This window comes from Dasypus novemcinctus, chromosome 22 (genome assembly GCF_030445035.2).
Source record: "Dasypus novemcinctus isolate mDasNov1 chromosome 22, mDasNov1.1.hap2, whole genome shotgun sequence".
NCBI classification, from domain to species: Eukaryota; Metazoa; Chordata; class Mammalia; order Cingulata; family Dasypodidae; genus Dasypus; species Dasypus novemcinctus.
Window position 1 is genome coordinate 75808688 of NC_080694.1, and position 14682 is coordinate 75823369.

Consider the following 14682-nt stretch of genomic DNA (forward strand, 5'->3'; position numbering starts at 1 on the left):
CCGTGTGTCCTTTCCACGCCGGCTTGTCTGGAGGGAGGCCGTCTGAGAGCAGCGACTGTTTGCACGCCCCCAGCCCACCCCTAGAGCAAACGACCCGTGGCACAGCTCTCGCGCCCCCGCGGGTGACGCGCACCCGCCCTTCGGCTCCCCGGGGGCCACGGCTCCTCCAGCCGGCTGCGGCTGAGACCCCGCGCTCCCGCCCGCCCAGGCCCCTCCCTGGGAGAATCTGCAGGTCCCCGGGCCGTGCGCCCAAAGGTGGGCCAGCCTAGAAGGAGGCGGGGAGGCGAGGAGGGTGTCCTCCGCGGGGTAGCAGACGCACGGACGGTGGGGCCGGGGCGAGGCGCGGGCCGCAGGACGCATCCACGGGGGCCGAGGCCGCCGGCCGGGCGCGCAGCCCCTCCTCCACGCGGGTCGCCCCCAGGCTGCCCGTTCCTGTGGGGCCAGGGCCAAGCCCTCTGCTGGGTGACCTGTTGTTGCTCCGATGTTTACTGAGTTAGGACGAGGCTGTCGAGACCCTCACTCGCCCCTCATCCTGACCGTCCTGCCTGCTCCCCACATGCTCTGGGGGTAAGACCCTGGGGAGGGGGCAACGCACCGGGAGCCCCAGGAATCCAGGGAGAGGCAAAGAGGGGGTCAGGAGGGCAGCGGGTGTAAACGATTTCCAGGACACACCAGGCAGAGACCGCGGCGTCGAGCTCTGCCCCTGGCGGGAGCGTCGGGGGAGACGGCGCCCACACGCGTTTTGGTCCTTCCCTCGGGGAGCGTCGGCCAAGCGCGGCCGTGGCTCTGGGCTCTGCCTGCGGGGCCTTCTGCCCGGGGCCAAGGGCTTGATGGCAGCTTCCAGCCTCAGAGCGCGCTCCCGTGGCACTACGCCCTCGCCTCTTCTCGTAGTGAGCCAGCCGCCCGCCGCCATCACGGCGAAGCACCCGGCGGCCTGGGGTCCCCTTGCCAGACGCCACAGCCTCAGTCTCTTCACCTGTAACATGGGAATACTGGGAGGAGCTCGTCCTTGGACGGCCGTGAGGGGCCGAGACCTCTAAACGCTTAGTTTGTGTGACTGTTTGGTAAAGGAAGGCATGCTCGTCACCAAGCGTGTGTTACGCTATAAACCCTCTAACGTGGGAGCAGTTTGTCAGAGGCATAAATGTTTCAGGAAGAAGCCAGCCGTCCCTGCTGGGTCCTGGAAGCATCCTCGTGTGTGTGACCCCGCGGGCAGGACCGCGGCACCTTGCCCCGCGCTGAGGTCAGATGGCCCCTCCCGGCCTAAGACCCCTCTGCGTGGTTCCAGGAGTGCCATGTGGTTCCAGGGAGTGCCGCGTGGTTCCAGGAGTGCCGCATGGTTCCAAGAGTGCCGCGTGGTTCCAGGAGTGCTGTGTGGTTCCAGGGAGTGCTGCATGGTTCCAGGGAGTGCTGCATGGCTCCAGGAGTGCCACGTGGTTCCAGGAGTGCCGCATGGTTCCAGGAGTGCGGCGTGGTTCCAGGGAGTGCCGCGTGGTTCCAGGAGTGCCACGTGGTTCTACAAGAGTTGCATGGTTCCAGGGCATGTTGCGTGGTTCCAGGGCATGCCACATGGTTCCAGGAGTACTGCATGGTTCCAGGGCGTGCCACGTGGTTCCAGGAGTGCCCCGTAGCTCCAGGGAGTGCCTCGTGGTTCCAGGAGTGCTGCATGGTTTCAGGGCATGCAGCGTGGTTCCAGGAGTGCCGCGTGGTTCCAGGGGGTGCCGCATGGTACCAGAGAGAGACGCGTGGTTCCAGGGCGTGCCACGTGGTTCCAGGAGTGCTGCGTGGTTCCAGGAGTGCCACGTGGTTCCAAGGTGTGTCGCATGGTACTAGGGAGTGCTGCGTGGTTCCAGGAATGGTTCCAGGAGTGCCGTGTGGTTCCAGGAGTGCCGCGTGGTTCCAGGAGTGCCATGTGGTTCCAGGGCATGCTGCGTGGTTCCAGGAGTGCCGTGTGGTTCCAGGGCATGTCGCGTGCTTCCAGGGCATGTCGCGTGGTTCCAGAGTATGCCGCGTGGTTCCAGGAGTGCCGCGTGGTTCCAGGGCATGTTGCGTGTTCCAGAGCATGCTGCATGGTTCCAGGAGTGCCGCATGGGTGCAGCGCGCTGCATTCTCTGTTATTGCATTTATTTGTTTTGTTTTGTTTTTAGGGGGTACTGGGGATTGAACCCAGGTCCTCGTACGTGGGAAGCAAGCGCTTATCACTGAGCTACGTGTGCTCCGGCACTGCGTCTTGTCAACCTGTTTAGCGGTTCAGTCTTTCAACCTCTGGGCACCCACCATTATCTTAACTAACTCGCCAGCCTTCTGGGTGGCCTGGACAGTGTTTCCTACGTTTCACAGACAGTTCCGCCCGCGCCATCCTCTAAGTCCTCCTGTTGCAGGGCCTCGCCGCCACGGGAGGAGGGGGAGTGACCCCTGAACCTCCTGCGGCCCCTGCCAGCAAAGGTGCCAGCAAAGGTGGCCCCTGCCACCCCAGCCAGCAAAGGCTGGAACAGCAGCAGCCCTGCCCTCTCTGTCTCGCAGACGGCTGCCTCCCCGTTTTCCGTTTGTTTTGTTTTGTTTTTTCAACTGGGAAGCTCAATGTTTATTATGCTTGTTTTGTCTTCAGCAGTCATGGCTCTTCAGCCAAAGCCCACTCTGGGCTGACCATGGCGCCGTCAGCATTGACACTGGGCAAACTCTGCCTCTCCAGCCCCCAGGCCCTGCCTCTCCAGCCCCCAGGCCCTGCCTCTCCAGCCCCCAGGCCCTGCCTCTCCAGCCCCCAGGCCCTGCCTCTCCAGCCCCCAGGCCCCTGCCTCTCCAGCCACCAGAACCCCCTGCCTCTCCAGCCCCCAGGCCCCTGCCTCTCCAGCCCCCAGGCCCCTGCCTCTCCAGCCCCCAGGCCCCTGCCTCTCCAGCCCCCAAGCCCTGCCTCTCCAGCCCCCAGGCCCCTGCCTCTCCAGCCCCCAGGCCCTGCCTCTCCAGCCCCCAGGCCCTGCCTCTCCAGCCCCCAGGCCCCTGCCTCTCCAGCCCCCAGGCCCCTGCCTCTCCAGCCCCCAGGCCCTGCCTCTCCAGCCCCCAGGCCCCCTGCCTCTCCAGCCCCCAGGCCCTGCCTCTCCAGCCCCCAAGCCCTGCCTCTCCAGCCCCCAGGCCCTGCCTCTCCAGCCCCCAGGCCCTGCCTCTCCAGCCCCCAAGCCCTGCCTCTCCAGCCCCCAGGCCCTGCCTCTCCAGCCCCCAGGCCCCCTGCACATGCAGCGGAGGCTGTGCAGTGGAACTGCTGTGAGTCCGCCGGAGCGCGTGTGAAAGCACCTCACCCAGGGCTGGGCTCACGTGGGGCGCTCGATAATTATTTTTTAAAGAAGAGCATATTGGGAAGCGGCTGTGGCTCAGTGGATTGGGCTCCCATCTACCATATGGGAAGTCCTGGGTTCACGTCCTTGTGAAGGCAAAGCCTGTGCACCATGGAGAGCTGGCACAGCAAGATGACGCAACAAAGGGAGACAAGCAGATACAGAAAGAACGTGCAGCGAAGGGACACAGAGTAGAGACAGCAAAGAAAGGAACAAGCTGCGGGGGCGGGAGGGGGCTAGTAAATAAATAAAATAAAAAATCTAAAAAAAAAAAGACCATATTGTTCTTAAAAGCTCCCAGGACAGATAACGAATGAGAAAACCTCGGTTTGAGTCGCTGACTTTTCACTCCTGGGCTACGTACCTATGATTTGCGCGCTCCCTTAGGCCTCAGTTTCTTCATCTGAGCGTAAGGGATACATGGTGTGACACCTGAAGCATCTGGGGCTGGAGGGCTCGGCAGGAGCACGTGGCCTGCGGGCGCCCTGTGCCCGGGAACGGGCCGGGAGAGGAGAAAGCGGGCGGCACGGCCGGGCAGGCAGCGCGTTCACTCGCCGCCCAGTGGTGCCTGAGGGCCAGCCACGTCTGGGGGCGCCGCAGTGGACAGAGGCCTGCCCTCGAGGGGCTTACGCGCCAGCGAGGGGCACGGGCGGGGAGTGGAGCCCGAGCCTGAGCGTGCGCCGGCCTGAGAGCCTCTGGGTAGACCCGCAGCCTCCGGCCAGGGCCGCCGGGGGAGCTCGGGAGGGACAGCCTCAGTGCGGGCTGCGACGGTGGAGGGGCCTGCGGCGAGAAGGCGGGCGGGCACCCAGGAGGGGCTTCCCGGCGCAGCAGGGAGGCTGTGGCGGGCACGGGCGGGGAGGGGAGACCTCCCTGAGAATGCCTGCCTCCCACGCAGCGGGACGCCCCGGTGGGCCCCGCTTCTCCTCCGCCTCCCGCTCCCACCTGCCCAGTTCCCCGGAACCGGGAGCTCGCCAGCTTCCATCCATGTGGCCTCAGCACTCCACTCCAGAACCGACGCCGAGCTCCTGGGAGACCCAAGGGGGCCAGTGACCTGGTTTGGGAATAAAGCATCGGCCAGCCGCCGCTGGACGTTGGGGCCGAGACCCCTCTGCTTCTCCTTCCTCCCGCTCCCTCCTTCCTCCATGGAGGGCGGCTGTTGACTCAGACTGTGGGTTCCCAGGTGCTCTGTGCCAAGCGCGCGGGGCGCGGCTCCGGGGATGTCCGGTGGGGCCCGCTCCGACCCTCCTGTCCACTCACTCCCCCTGCCCTGGCGCCTCGGCCGGCCCTCCTGCCACAGGTGCCGTCCCACCTGCTGCTCCCCTCCCCTTTCAGATCCTGGAAAGGGCTCCCCGAGCTGGCCGCCCTCCAACACCCCGGCTTTATCCTTTGTGAAGGTGGGGGCTGGAAAGTGCAAAAGTGACTTTGGCTTATGCTGGGAAAGAAAGACGCAGAGAAGAACAGGTCGGTAAGTGCGTGTGTTTATTGGAGATGAGCAGAGGGGGCCAGGGCAGCAGTGGACAGAGGGGAGAATGCGGAAACGGGCGCAGGCATCTGGGTTCAGCTCATGTGGCAGGGGCGGGGGCAGGCCTGCCCCCCTGGCTTCCCACCGGGGCTCCCCTCTGTCCCACTCCTGACCCCACTGCAGCCCAGGGCTGTGAGGACAGGTCAGAGCCAGGCGGGATGTTCCAGGAAGAGCCGGGAGGACGGAGAGCCCTGGGCGGGGACCAGTTACGGAGGCCTGGGAGCGGACCAGGTGACCCCCAGCTGCCTCCTGGGAACCGACCGGGTGACCCCCAGCTGCCTCCTGGGAGCCGACCGGGTGACCCCCAGCTGCCTCCTGGGAGCCGACCGGGTGACCCCCAGCTGCCTCCTGGGAGCCGACCGGGTGACCCCCAGCTGCCTCCTGGGAGCCGACCGGGTGACCCCCAGCTGCCTCCTGGGAGCCGACCGGGTGACCCCCAGCTGCCTCCTGGGAGCCGACCGGGTGACCCCCAGCTGCCTCCTGGGAGCCGACCGGGTGACCCCCAGCTGCCTCCTGGGAGCCGATCGGGTGACCCCCAGCTGCCTCCTGGGAGCTGACCAGGTGACCCCCAGCTGCCTCCTGGGTGATGGACAGTCCCCCAGCTGCCTCCTGGGAGCCGATCAGGTGACCCCCAGCTGCCTCCTGGGAGCTGACCAGGTGACCCCCAGCTGCCTCCTGGGTGATGGACAGTCCCCCAGCTGCCTCCTGGGTTTTGATGGACAGTCCCCCAGCTGCCTCCTGGGAGCCGCCCGGGTGCCCCCCAGCTGCCTCCTGGGTGATGGACAGTCGTCCAGCTGCCTCCTGGGAGCCGACCAGGTGACCCCCAGCTGCCTCCTGGGAGCCGACCAGGTGCCCCCCAGCTGCCTCCTGGGAGCCGCCCGGGCACCCCCCAGCTGCCCACCGGGGGTGTGGGCATGGGCCTCGTCCCCCCACCGGCTCCGTGACCTCCTCCTCCCCAGGACACGGTGGGGCTCGGAGGCCCCCAGGGGTGGCCAGGCAGAAGCGGCCGGTGAATCCCGTTGCTGGGAGCCCGGGGCGCGCGCTGGGCAGGGCCTTCTCCCTGGGCTCCTGGCCGGTTAGGAGGGGGTGAGCCCGTGGGCTGGGGCTCCAGGGGTGGGAGTGAAGCCCTAGGCGAGGGGTCTGCGGAGGAGGCAGAGGCGCCTGTAGGCGGGGGCCGGCCGCCCGGAGAGGGGGCAGCAGCGCTGGGAGGGAGGGCTGGGCCTTCCGGCTGCACGTCCCCCGCATGGTCAGCTGCGGCCACCAGCGTCTGCCAGGGCTCCCCGGGGGGCCCCAAGTCCGTGGAGGGCAGTCCCCTGGGTGAGGGCCCCCTCTGCACCTTAGAGCCTCCTGCAAGTTGGGGGTCCGCTGGAGAGGCCACAGGTGGCGGTGAGACCCCTGCCGAGCCGCCGGGCCCCGGGCCTGGCCCGGGCCGAGGATGCGCCGAGGCGGAGGCCCCCAGAACAGCGGCTGGTCTGAGCAGGGGCAGGCCATGCCCCCAGTGCTGGGGGGCTCCGTCGTCCACTGCACAGATGCTCCGAGCAAAGAGCCCTGAGGGGGAGGGACGAAGTGACCGCTGGGGGCTGGCCACGCCCCCTCCTCTCCCCCAGCCCCACCCGTGTCTCCCCTTCCACCTTCAGCCACCCCAGGCCCGGCACCCACACCTGGGAAGTGGAGGCAGAGCAGCAGCCCCAGGGGAGCCCAGCACCGCACCGCGCAGGCCCGCATGCTGCTCCCGCTCGTCCCCTCAGCCCTGGGCACTAGCCCTTTATCCGCAGGCGGGCGGGGGCCGGGGCGGGGGCGGCGGGCGGGGCCCTGCCTCCTCATTCCCGGCTCGTCAGGCTCGTCAGTCAGCAGGTGCCGCCGAGTGTCCCGGCTGCGCGTCCCGCCCCTCCCAGCCGGCCTGGCCACAGCGCCGAGGCCGCAAGCCCCTCCCGGCTCACGCCCCGGTCCCGAGGCTCCGTCCCCCTCCTCAGAAGGGGCCGCGGCTCCCGTCTTTCCACACCTGCGCCCTGACCCGCCAGGCGAGGCTGCAAACCCAGACCTTGGAGATGCGGCCGCAGTCGCCTGCGCGGCTGCAGCAAGTCAGCACAGACGTGGCACGTGAACCGGCGCGGGCGCCCACTCCACGGTTCTCGGTTAAAACCAGGGGAGGGGACCGCGCTCCTTCGGAGCCTCGCGGCACTGTTTCCGCCTCTCCGGCTTCGGAAGCTGCCGCGCCCTTGACCCTAACCCTTGACTGGCGGCCCGTGCTCCATCTTCAGGCCAGCAGCTGTGGGCCAGGCTTCTTCTCCCACCTCCTCCACATTTTAAGGCCCCTGTGGGTGAACCGGGCCCACCGGCTGGCCCGGGTCGTGGGCCTCTACTCCGCCGCCCTTGCGTGTCCCCTCACACTGCACAGGGGCCGCCGCTGGGTATTAGGTGAAGGAGCACAGGCGGACGCTTCCAGCCAACCGAAGACGACCCGCAAATGCCCTTGTCCGGTGGCCGTAGCTGGTCGCCGGCGGCTGGGTAAGGGGCCACAGCGACTCGCCAACTGTTCTACTTTTGGTTGAAATGTTTCATAATGCAAATTTGTGGATTTTTGTTGTTGGCTTTTTAAGAGGCACCAGGAATTGAACCCAGGACCTCGTACACAGGAAGCCCGCGCTCAAACACTTGAGCGACATCCGCTCCCAATGAAAAGCTATGAAATGCCTTTGTTTCTCCATGGCTTCCGGGGGACCCCAGACGAGGCTCTCCCCGCCGCAGCCCCAGCGGGCATCACCGTACCCCGTGCCCCCCTGCTGGCCAGCGCCCCCTTCCAGAGCGGGCCCGTGGGGGAGGCAGCGGCCCCTCCGCGGACACCCCGCAGTTTGGCAAAGGCTTGAGGAGTCCCCAGGGAGCGGCTGCGTCCACAGCGCTCCGGCTGCCGGGCTCCTGCCGTTGGCTCCAGTCCCAGGCCCGAGGCTAGACCGCGGCATCGGGACAGGGAGGGTGCATCGGGGCGGCTTGGCGTCCTGCTCCGTCTTCAGCCAACCCCGTGGCAGCCGGGCTGCCTGCCATTTCTTTTTTTTTTTCCTTAAAGATTTATTTTTTAAAATTTATTCCCCCCCCCCAAGTTGTCTGCTCATTGTGTCTATTTACTGTGTGTTCTTCTGTGACCACTTCTATCCTTATCAGCGGCACCAGGAATCTGTGTTTCTTTTTGTTGCATCATCTTGTGTCAGCGCTCCGTGTGTGCGGCGCCATTCCTGGGCAGGCTGAACTTTCTTTGGTGCTGGGCGGCATTCCTTATGGGGTGCACTCCCTGCGCATGGGGCTCCCCTACGCAGGGACACCCCTGCGTGGCACGGCACTCCTTGAACGCATCAGCACTGCATGTGGGCCAGCTCCACACAGGTCAAGGAGGCCCTGGGTTTGAACCTTGGACCTCCCATGTGGTAGGCGGGCACTCTATCCACTGAGCCAAATCCGCTTCCCTGCTTGGCATTTAAACAGCCCTGAGCTGGGGGTCGGCTAGCGGTGTCCTAACAGGAGGGGGCTTCTATCCTCGGGAAGCAGCCGAGCAGAGGTCCGGGGGCCCTGTGCTTGAGGAGAGGCCCTTCTGGAGGGCCAAGTCCAGGCCCTGCTGGGACGCCCTGGCCCGCCCTCCCCCACCTGGCCCAGGACGCAGGCCCCCTGGCCTCAGGCGCGCTCTCCTCCTGGAGGCCCTCTGCCCTCCTCCGCGTCGCCTCCCTCCGCCTGCGCGTGTGCCGTTTGGCGCTCACTGCAGCACCGCTCGCGGGCAGCAGGGGTGGGGTGGAGAGCTGTCGTCTGTCTCCTGCGCAGTCGCACGGCTGGGACAGGTATTTGGGCCAGTGAGTCACGGCGCTGGGCTGTGCTCCCAGGCACGCCCCACCCTCTCTGCCCTCTGCTCGCCCCACCCCAGCTCCCCCAGCAGCGCGCCCCCAGCCTCCTACGCGGCCACCTGGAATCCGTCGGGCTGTCCCAAGCCATCCCGAGGCTCCAGGTGCCCCAGGAGCGCAGGAAACCAACCCTGGGAACGCCTGGGAATGGCATCTGGAGGGGGAGGCGAGTTTGCAGGCGGCCGGGGGGAGGGACACGGCCAGGGCTCCGTGCAGGGGGTGGGGGTCACAGGGGCAGGGGCGGGCAGGCTGGACTTCCTGGAGCAAGGGGCGAGGAGAGAAGTGGGGGAAGACCCTGCAGGAGGCACCCGCTGCCCCAGCCCAGCAGGTGCTCACTCTTCTCCTCTTAGAGGAGCTACAGGTGCACCCAGAACGGAGACGGGCCCCAGGGGCCTCCGGGGAGGCAAGGAGCCCCACCCCGGCCCTGGGAGGAGACCCAGGGTCCCAAGAAGGCACGGAGTCGGCATCTGGTTCACACAGTTTATTGTGTTATCTGTCGGGATCCAGAGAGCAGGGAGCCTGCTCCAGCGTGCAAGGAGGCCTGGCGCTCGCTCCCACGGCATCCTGAGCCCCGAGAGCAGCCACGGCCAGGAGAGCGTCTGGGGTGTGAGTCAGAGGGCGCGGGGAGCAGTGACGGGGGCACAAGGGGACAGGGAGGCGGCGGACAGACGGGGACGACCCAGCCTCTAGGACTTTGGGCTTTGCTTTCTTTGCAAAGGAGGGGAGGGGATGGCATGTTGTGCAGGCATCAGCGACGGGGCCGGGAGCGCCTGGGGGTGGGTGCCCAGTCAAAAACCATCTCAGAGAAGTGGCACAGGGACCCCCAGGGGCTAGTTATGTGGCAGACAGGGCACCGCAGGGGAGAGAACGGGGAAGGGGATTCAGAGTCTGCCATCATGGGTGGCGAGGGAGAAGAGGCGATGAGGAGGGGTCTGCATGATGGGGCAATGGAGGAAGAGGAGCAGCCCCTGGGGAGGTGAGGGGCCGAGGCAGCCCTGCCTGAGCCCCGGATGCTCGCAGCTGGAGAGGGGGTGTCGCAGGACGCCCCAGGCATGCGAGAAGGGGTGTGCGCAGGATGCCCGGGCACGTGATGACGCGAGCCGACTTAGGAGCTCTCGGGTAACTCTCCCTCGGGCAGGAAAGCTTCAGGGTCCTCCAGCTGGGACCCCAGGGGCTTCTCTTGGGCCAGGACGTCCCGGCCGGAGCGGCAGGGGCTCTTCCCGGAGCCGCAGGGCTTGGCCCCGGCTGAAGGATCGGGCTCGGGCGAGCCATCGGGCCCCCCACTCAGCATGGAGGAAGGCACAGAGATGCAAGGGTGGCCGGGGGAGCTGGACCTGCTGCCGCAGGGCAGGAGCACGACGCGCCCGCCCGCGTGGGAGCCGGAGCCGCCACCGAGGGAGCCGGGGCGCAGCGAGGAGCAAGAGACGCCACTGCAGGGGCGCAGGGACAAGCCGGGGCGGCCGGCAACGCTGGCGCCGCCGTAGGCTCCGGAGCCGGAGGGGCCGCAGGGACCCCTGCCCGAGAAGCCCGCCCCGCAGGGCCGCACCCCGCCCGAGCCCACCGGCTGGAGCACAACGTACGGGGACGCGCCGGCGCTGGAGGAGCCGCGGCTGGGCACGATGGGGTTACTGGAGAAGTATTTGCCTTCCGAGATGGGGGGCCCGGCCGCAAAGGAGGGCACCCCCGGGGAGCCCCTGACGGGGTTCTCGTTGGTGAAGTAGCCCACGGGGTAGATCTTACCCCCGCTGAAGGTCATGCCCGGGGCCAGGTAGTTGCTGGAGGGGCCGCCCACCACCTCATAGCTGCCGTAGCTGTCCGCAGAGGTGATGGGGGGGCAGGGCTTGCCGGCAAGGGCCCCCCCGCCGCAGGGGCCGCCCCCCCCGGCGCCGGCACCCCCGGAGCCGTGCTGCTCCACCACCACCACCACCGGCCTCTTGCCCCCGGACACGGAGTGGGAGCTGGAGACGTAGGAGTGGGAGACGCCGGGGCCGCTGCAGGGTGAGTCGGCGTTGTCGGGGCTGCAGGGGCGCAGGTTGGAGCTGGCCTGGCCGCCGCCTCTGGACATCCAGGAAGTCTGGGAGACGGAAGAGCCAGAGCCGCCTCCCAACTGGGACGCGCTGATCACCACGCGGGAGGAACCGCCGCCGGCCGGGGCAGCGTAGCCGGACCCTGCCTGGGCAGCGCTGGCCGCGCCCTGCTGGAAGGGACCCGACTCCGAGGAGTAGCTGATCTGGGAATACCCGGCTCCTGGCCTAAATCCGGAAGATCCTGAAGACGCACCCTGGGAGATCCCGGAGCCGCCGGAGCCGCCACTGGAGCCACTGTAGCTGCTGTAGCTGCTGTAGCTGCCCGAGCCGCCAGAGCCGCCGGAGCCGCCGGAGCTGCTGCTGGAGCTGCCACTGGAGCCGCTGTAGCTGCTGTAGCTGCTGTAGCCACCGGAGCCACTGGAGCCACCACTGGAGCCGCTGCTGGAGCCACTGGAGCCACTGGAGCCACTGGAGCCACTGGAGCCGCTGGAGCTGCTGGAGCCGCTGGAGCCGCCGTACCCACTGAGGCAGGGGTCATTGGGTGAGGTGATGCGGGTGGGGTCCTTGCAGGGGTCTGAGAAGGGCCCAATGCTCTTGGCCAAGCTCCCTGCGGGGGAAAGTGGGGTGAGTGGGAGTTGGGGCACACGTGCCAGCCGTCTCGGGGCCCACCACTCCAATTTCTCCTGAGAGGAGCCAGCAAGCGTTCAGAGGCACCACAGGCATGGGCGCCGTGGAGGCCAAATAAGCACAGCCTCGTGGCGTTGGTGGGGGCAGGGGCGCAAACGTGTACCAGAAAATCAGTGCACCGTCCACAGCAACCGAGGCACAGAGGGACCGTCCCCAGCTCCCCGGGCACAGAGGGACCGTCCCCAGCTCCCCGGGCACAGAGGGACGTCCCCAGCTCCCAGGCACAGAGGGACCGTCCACAGCAACCGGGGCACAGAGGAACCATCCCCAGCAAACGAGGCACAGAGGGACCGTCCACAGATCCTCAGGGCACAGAGGGACCATCCACAGCAACCGAGGCACAGAGGGACCGTCCCCAGCTCCCAGGCACAGAGGGACCGTCCACAGCAACTGGGGCACAGAGGGACCGTCCACAGCAAACGAGGCACAGAAGGACTGTCCTCAGCTCCCAGGCACAGAGGGACCGTCCCCAGCTCCCCGGGCACAGAGGGGACCGTCCACAGATCCTCAGGGCACAGAGGGACCATCCACAGCAACCGGGGCACAGAGGGACCGTCCCCAGCTCCCAGGCACAGAGGGACCGTCCCCAGCTCCCCGGGCACAGAGGGACCATCCACAGATCCTCAGGGCACAGAGGGACCATCCACAGCAACCGGGGCACAGAGGGACCGTCCACAGATCTCAGGGCACAGAAGGACCATCCACAGCAAACGAGGCACAGAGGGACCATCCACAGATCCTCAGGGCACAGAGGGACCATCCACAGCAACCGAGGCACAGAGGGACCATCCCCAGCTCCCAGGCACAAAGGGACCGTCCACAGCAACTGGGGCACAGAGGGACCGTCCACAGCAAACGAGGCACAGAAGGACTGTCCTCAGCTCCCCAGGCGCAGAGGGACCATCCACAGCTCCCAGGGCACAGAGGGACCATCCACAGCAAACGAGGCACAGAGGGACCGTCCACAGCAACTGGGGCACAGAGGGACCATCCACAGCAAACGAGGCACAGAGGGACCATCCACAGCAACCGAGGCACAGAAGGACTGTCCCCAGCTCCCCGGGCACAGAGGGACTGTCCACAGCTCCCAGGGCACAGAGGGACCATCCACAGCAAACGAGGCACAGAGGGACCGTCCCCAGCAACCGGGGCACAGAGGGACTGTCCCCAGCTCCCAGGGCACAGAAGGACTGTCCCCGGCTCCCAGGGCACAGAAGGACTGTCCACAGCTCTAAGGGCACAGAAGGACTGTCCCCAGCTCCCAGGGCACAGAAGGACTGTCCACACCAACCGAGGCACAGAGGGACCGTCCCCAGCTCCTCAGGGCACAGAGGGACCATCCCCAGCTCCCAGGGCACAGAAGGACTGTCCACAGCTCTAAGGGCACAGAAGGACTGTCCACAGCAACCGAGGCACAGAGGGACCGTCCCCAGCTCCCAGGGCACAGAAGGACCGTCCCCAGCTCCCAGGCACAGAGGGACCATCCACCGCTCCTCAGGGCACAAGGGACTGTCCCCAGCAACCAGGACACAGAGGAACTGTCCACAGCTCTAAGGGCACAGAGTGACCGTCCATAGCAACCGAGGCACAGAAGGACCGTCCACAACAGCTCAGGGCACAAAGGGACTGTCCACAGCTCCCAGGCACAAAGGGACTGTCCCCAGCTCCCCAGGCACAGAGGGACTGTCCACAGCAACCGAGACACAGAGGGACCGTCCACAGCTCCCAGAGCACAAGGGACTGTCCACAGCTCCTGGAGCTCTGATCGGAGCCCTGACCCCGCCCTCCTACCCGGGACCCCCGCCCGGGACCCTGGCCCCTACCTGGCAGGAGGAGGCCGGCCAGCAGCAGCACCGCCAGCCCTCGCCCCCCCACACCGCCCACCCGGGGCGCCCGCTGGGAGCCCATGTCCGTCTGTCGGCCTCTGACTGACGGCGGCCCGCGGCCCGGGCGCTTTATGCCGGGGCTGGACATTCCCCGGGCAGGAGTCACCGTGGGGAGGCCGCCCGGGGGCTTGGCGGGGCTGGGCGGGGCCGGCAGCGGCATGTGCCAACTCAGCAGCGGCGGGGGCAGTGGGGCTGCCACGGCCGGCCGCCCCGTTGCCCAACTCGGAACCCGGCGCCCCGCCCGCGGCGCCCACTGCCCGCCGCCCACGGCCGCCCGCCCCGTCCCGGCCCCGCTGCGCTTTCCCTTCCGCGGCCCCGGGGCCCCGCCCCTCGCCTCGGCGCCCCTCCAGCTCTGCTCCTGTCGGCGCCCACGGCCCAGGCTCCGTCGCTGGCGAAAACGCCCCTTCTGGGGCTCGGGGACGCAGGCGTGTGCTGTGGGTCCAGGGACGGGCAGGGGGTGGCCGGTCAGAGCGGGGCCTCTGCGCGCAGCCCCTCCCCGCCGCGGCCCTGACTCCCGAGGTGAGCAAGAGGCTAATCAGGCTAATTGGAAGGTGGGGCCTGCGGCCAGTGAGCCCGGCCTGGGTGAGTGGACAGGAAGCGGCCGGCTGTGTTTAGGACGGAGCCAGGCCGGCTCCGGGCCCCGAGGAGGAGGAGAAGGAAGGGGAGGACGGAGGACAGAGCCTGAGTGTGCGCCGCTTCGCCCCCATGCGCCCCTCCCTCGCCGCCCCGCCCCAGCCAATTAGTTGCTCACTGGTATTGCCGAGAGTATCAGTATCAGGGGAGAGGCTGGGAGGCGGTCAGCTGCTCTCCCCGGCCCACGGGAGCCCCAGCCCACTGCCCAGACTCTCCTGTGCCCCAGGCGCGAGCCGCCCCCTCGCCCTCTGCCTCCCGACCGCCTGCAGCTCCCCAGCGCCGCCCCAGCTCCTGAACCGCACCGCGAGTGAAGTTACTGGACCTCCCGTCCACCCCGGACATGGCCAGTTCTCACACTGGGAGTGGGAAGGAGGGGCGCGGGGGTGCTGCGGGGGGAGGAGGCACTCGGGGAGCTGCCCCAGGGGGCTGGGTGGTCTGGGGGCAGCTCTGGAATCAGCTGCTGGGGGCGCGAGGCCCGGCAACACATGAGACCCCGCTGACCCTCAACTCCTCGCCTGTGAAATGGGCACCTCTAACCACGTCGCCCTGTAGGACGTTGGTGAGGAGCAGACCACAAGGAAGGGGACAAGGGGTCTTCCCAGCAGGGGCCGCGGTCGTGCTGTCACGGGGGAGCAAGTAGGACGGGCTGCCCCTGTCCAGCTCTCCTCTGAGCCCCCTGCTCCTGCCCCCTGTCCAGCTCTCCTCCAAGCCGCC

The 14682-nt window shown here is 67.7% G+C and overlaps 2 protein-coding genes across 2 annotated transcripts; both read right to left on the bottom strand.

Annotated features, from left to right (window-relative positions):
• Window positions 1-4756: 4756 nt before the first annotated feature.
• On the bottom strand, window positions 4757-6576 carry C22H6orf15 (chromosome 22 C6orf15 homolog). Its single transcript, XM_058285144.1, has 4 exons — window positions 6513-6576; window positions 5716-6399; window positions 5080-5196; window positions 4757-4761 (listed from the first exon to the last, which is right to left on the bottom strand). The coding sequence occupies exons 1-4, from the start codon at window positions 6574-6576 to the stop codon at window positions 4757-4759; spliced, it is 870 nt and encodes a 289-aa protein (XP_058141127.1).
• Window positions 6577-9207: 2631 nt separating this feature from the next.
• CDSN (corneodesmosin) lies at window positions 9208-13513 on the bottom strand. Its single transcript, XM_058285517.1, has 2 exons — window positions 13273-13513; window positions 9208-11369 (listed from the first exon to the last, which is right to left on the bottom strand). Exons 1-2 carry the CDS (start codon window positions 13493-13495, stop codon window positions 9841-9843), a joined length of 1752 nt encoding a protein of 583 aa, XP_058141500.1. The 5' UTR covers window positions 13496-13513; the 3' UTR covers window positions 9208-9840.
• Between the last annotated feature and the right edge of the window lie 1169 nt (window positions 13514-14682).

What these genes read in the sequence shown, in the direction of transcription:
- C22H6orf15 (XM_058285144.1), bottom strand. Translation starts at nt 6,576, where the DNA reads ATGCGGGCCTGCGCGGTGCGGTGCTGGGCTCCCCTGGGGCTGCTGCTC. An exon ending in GCTCTGCCTCCACTTCCCAG is followed by an intron (nt 6,400 to 6,512) that starts GTGTGGGTGCCG and finishes CCTCCCCCTCAG; the next exon opens with GGCTCTTTGCTCGGAGCATC. An exon ending in GCCCGGGCGGCTCCCAGGAG is followed by an intron (nt 5,197 to 5,715) that starts GCAGCTGGGGGG and finishes GGCTCCCAGGAG; the next exon opens with GCAGCTGGGGGTCACCCGGT.
- CDSN (XM_058285517.1), bottom strand. Translation starts at nt 13,495, where the DNA reads ATGCCGCTGCCGGCCCCGCCCAGCCCCGCCAAGCCCCCGGGCGGCCTC. An exon ending in GGCCGGCCTCCTCCTGCCAG is followed by an intron (nt 11,370 to 13,272) that starts GTAGGGGCCAGG and finishes TTTCCCCCGCAG; the next exon opens with GGAGCTTGGCCAAGAGCATT.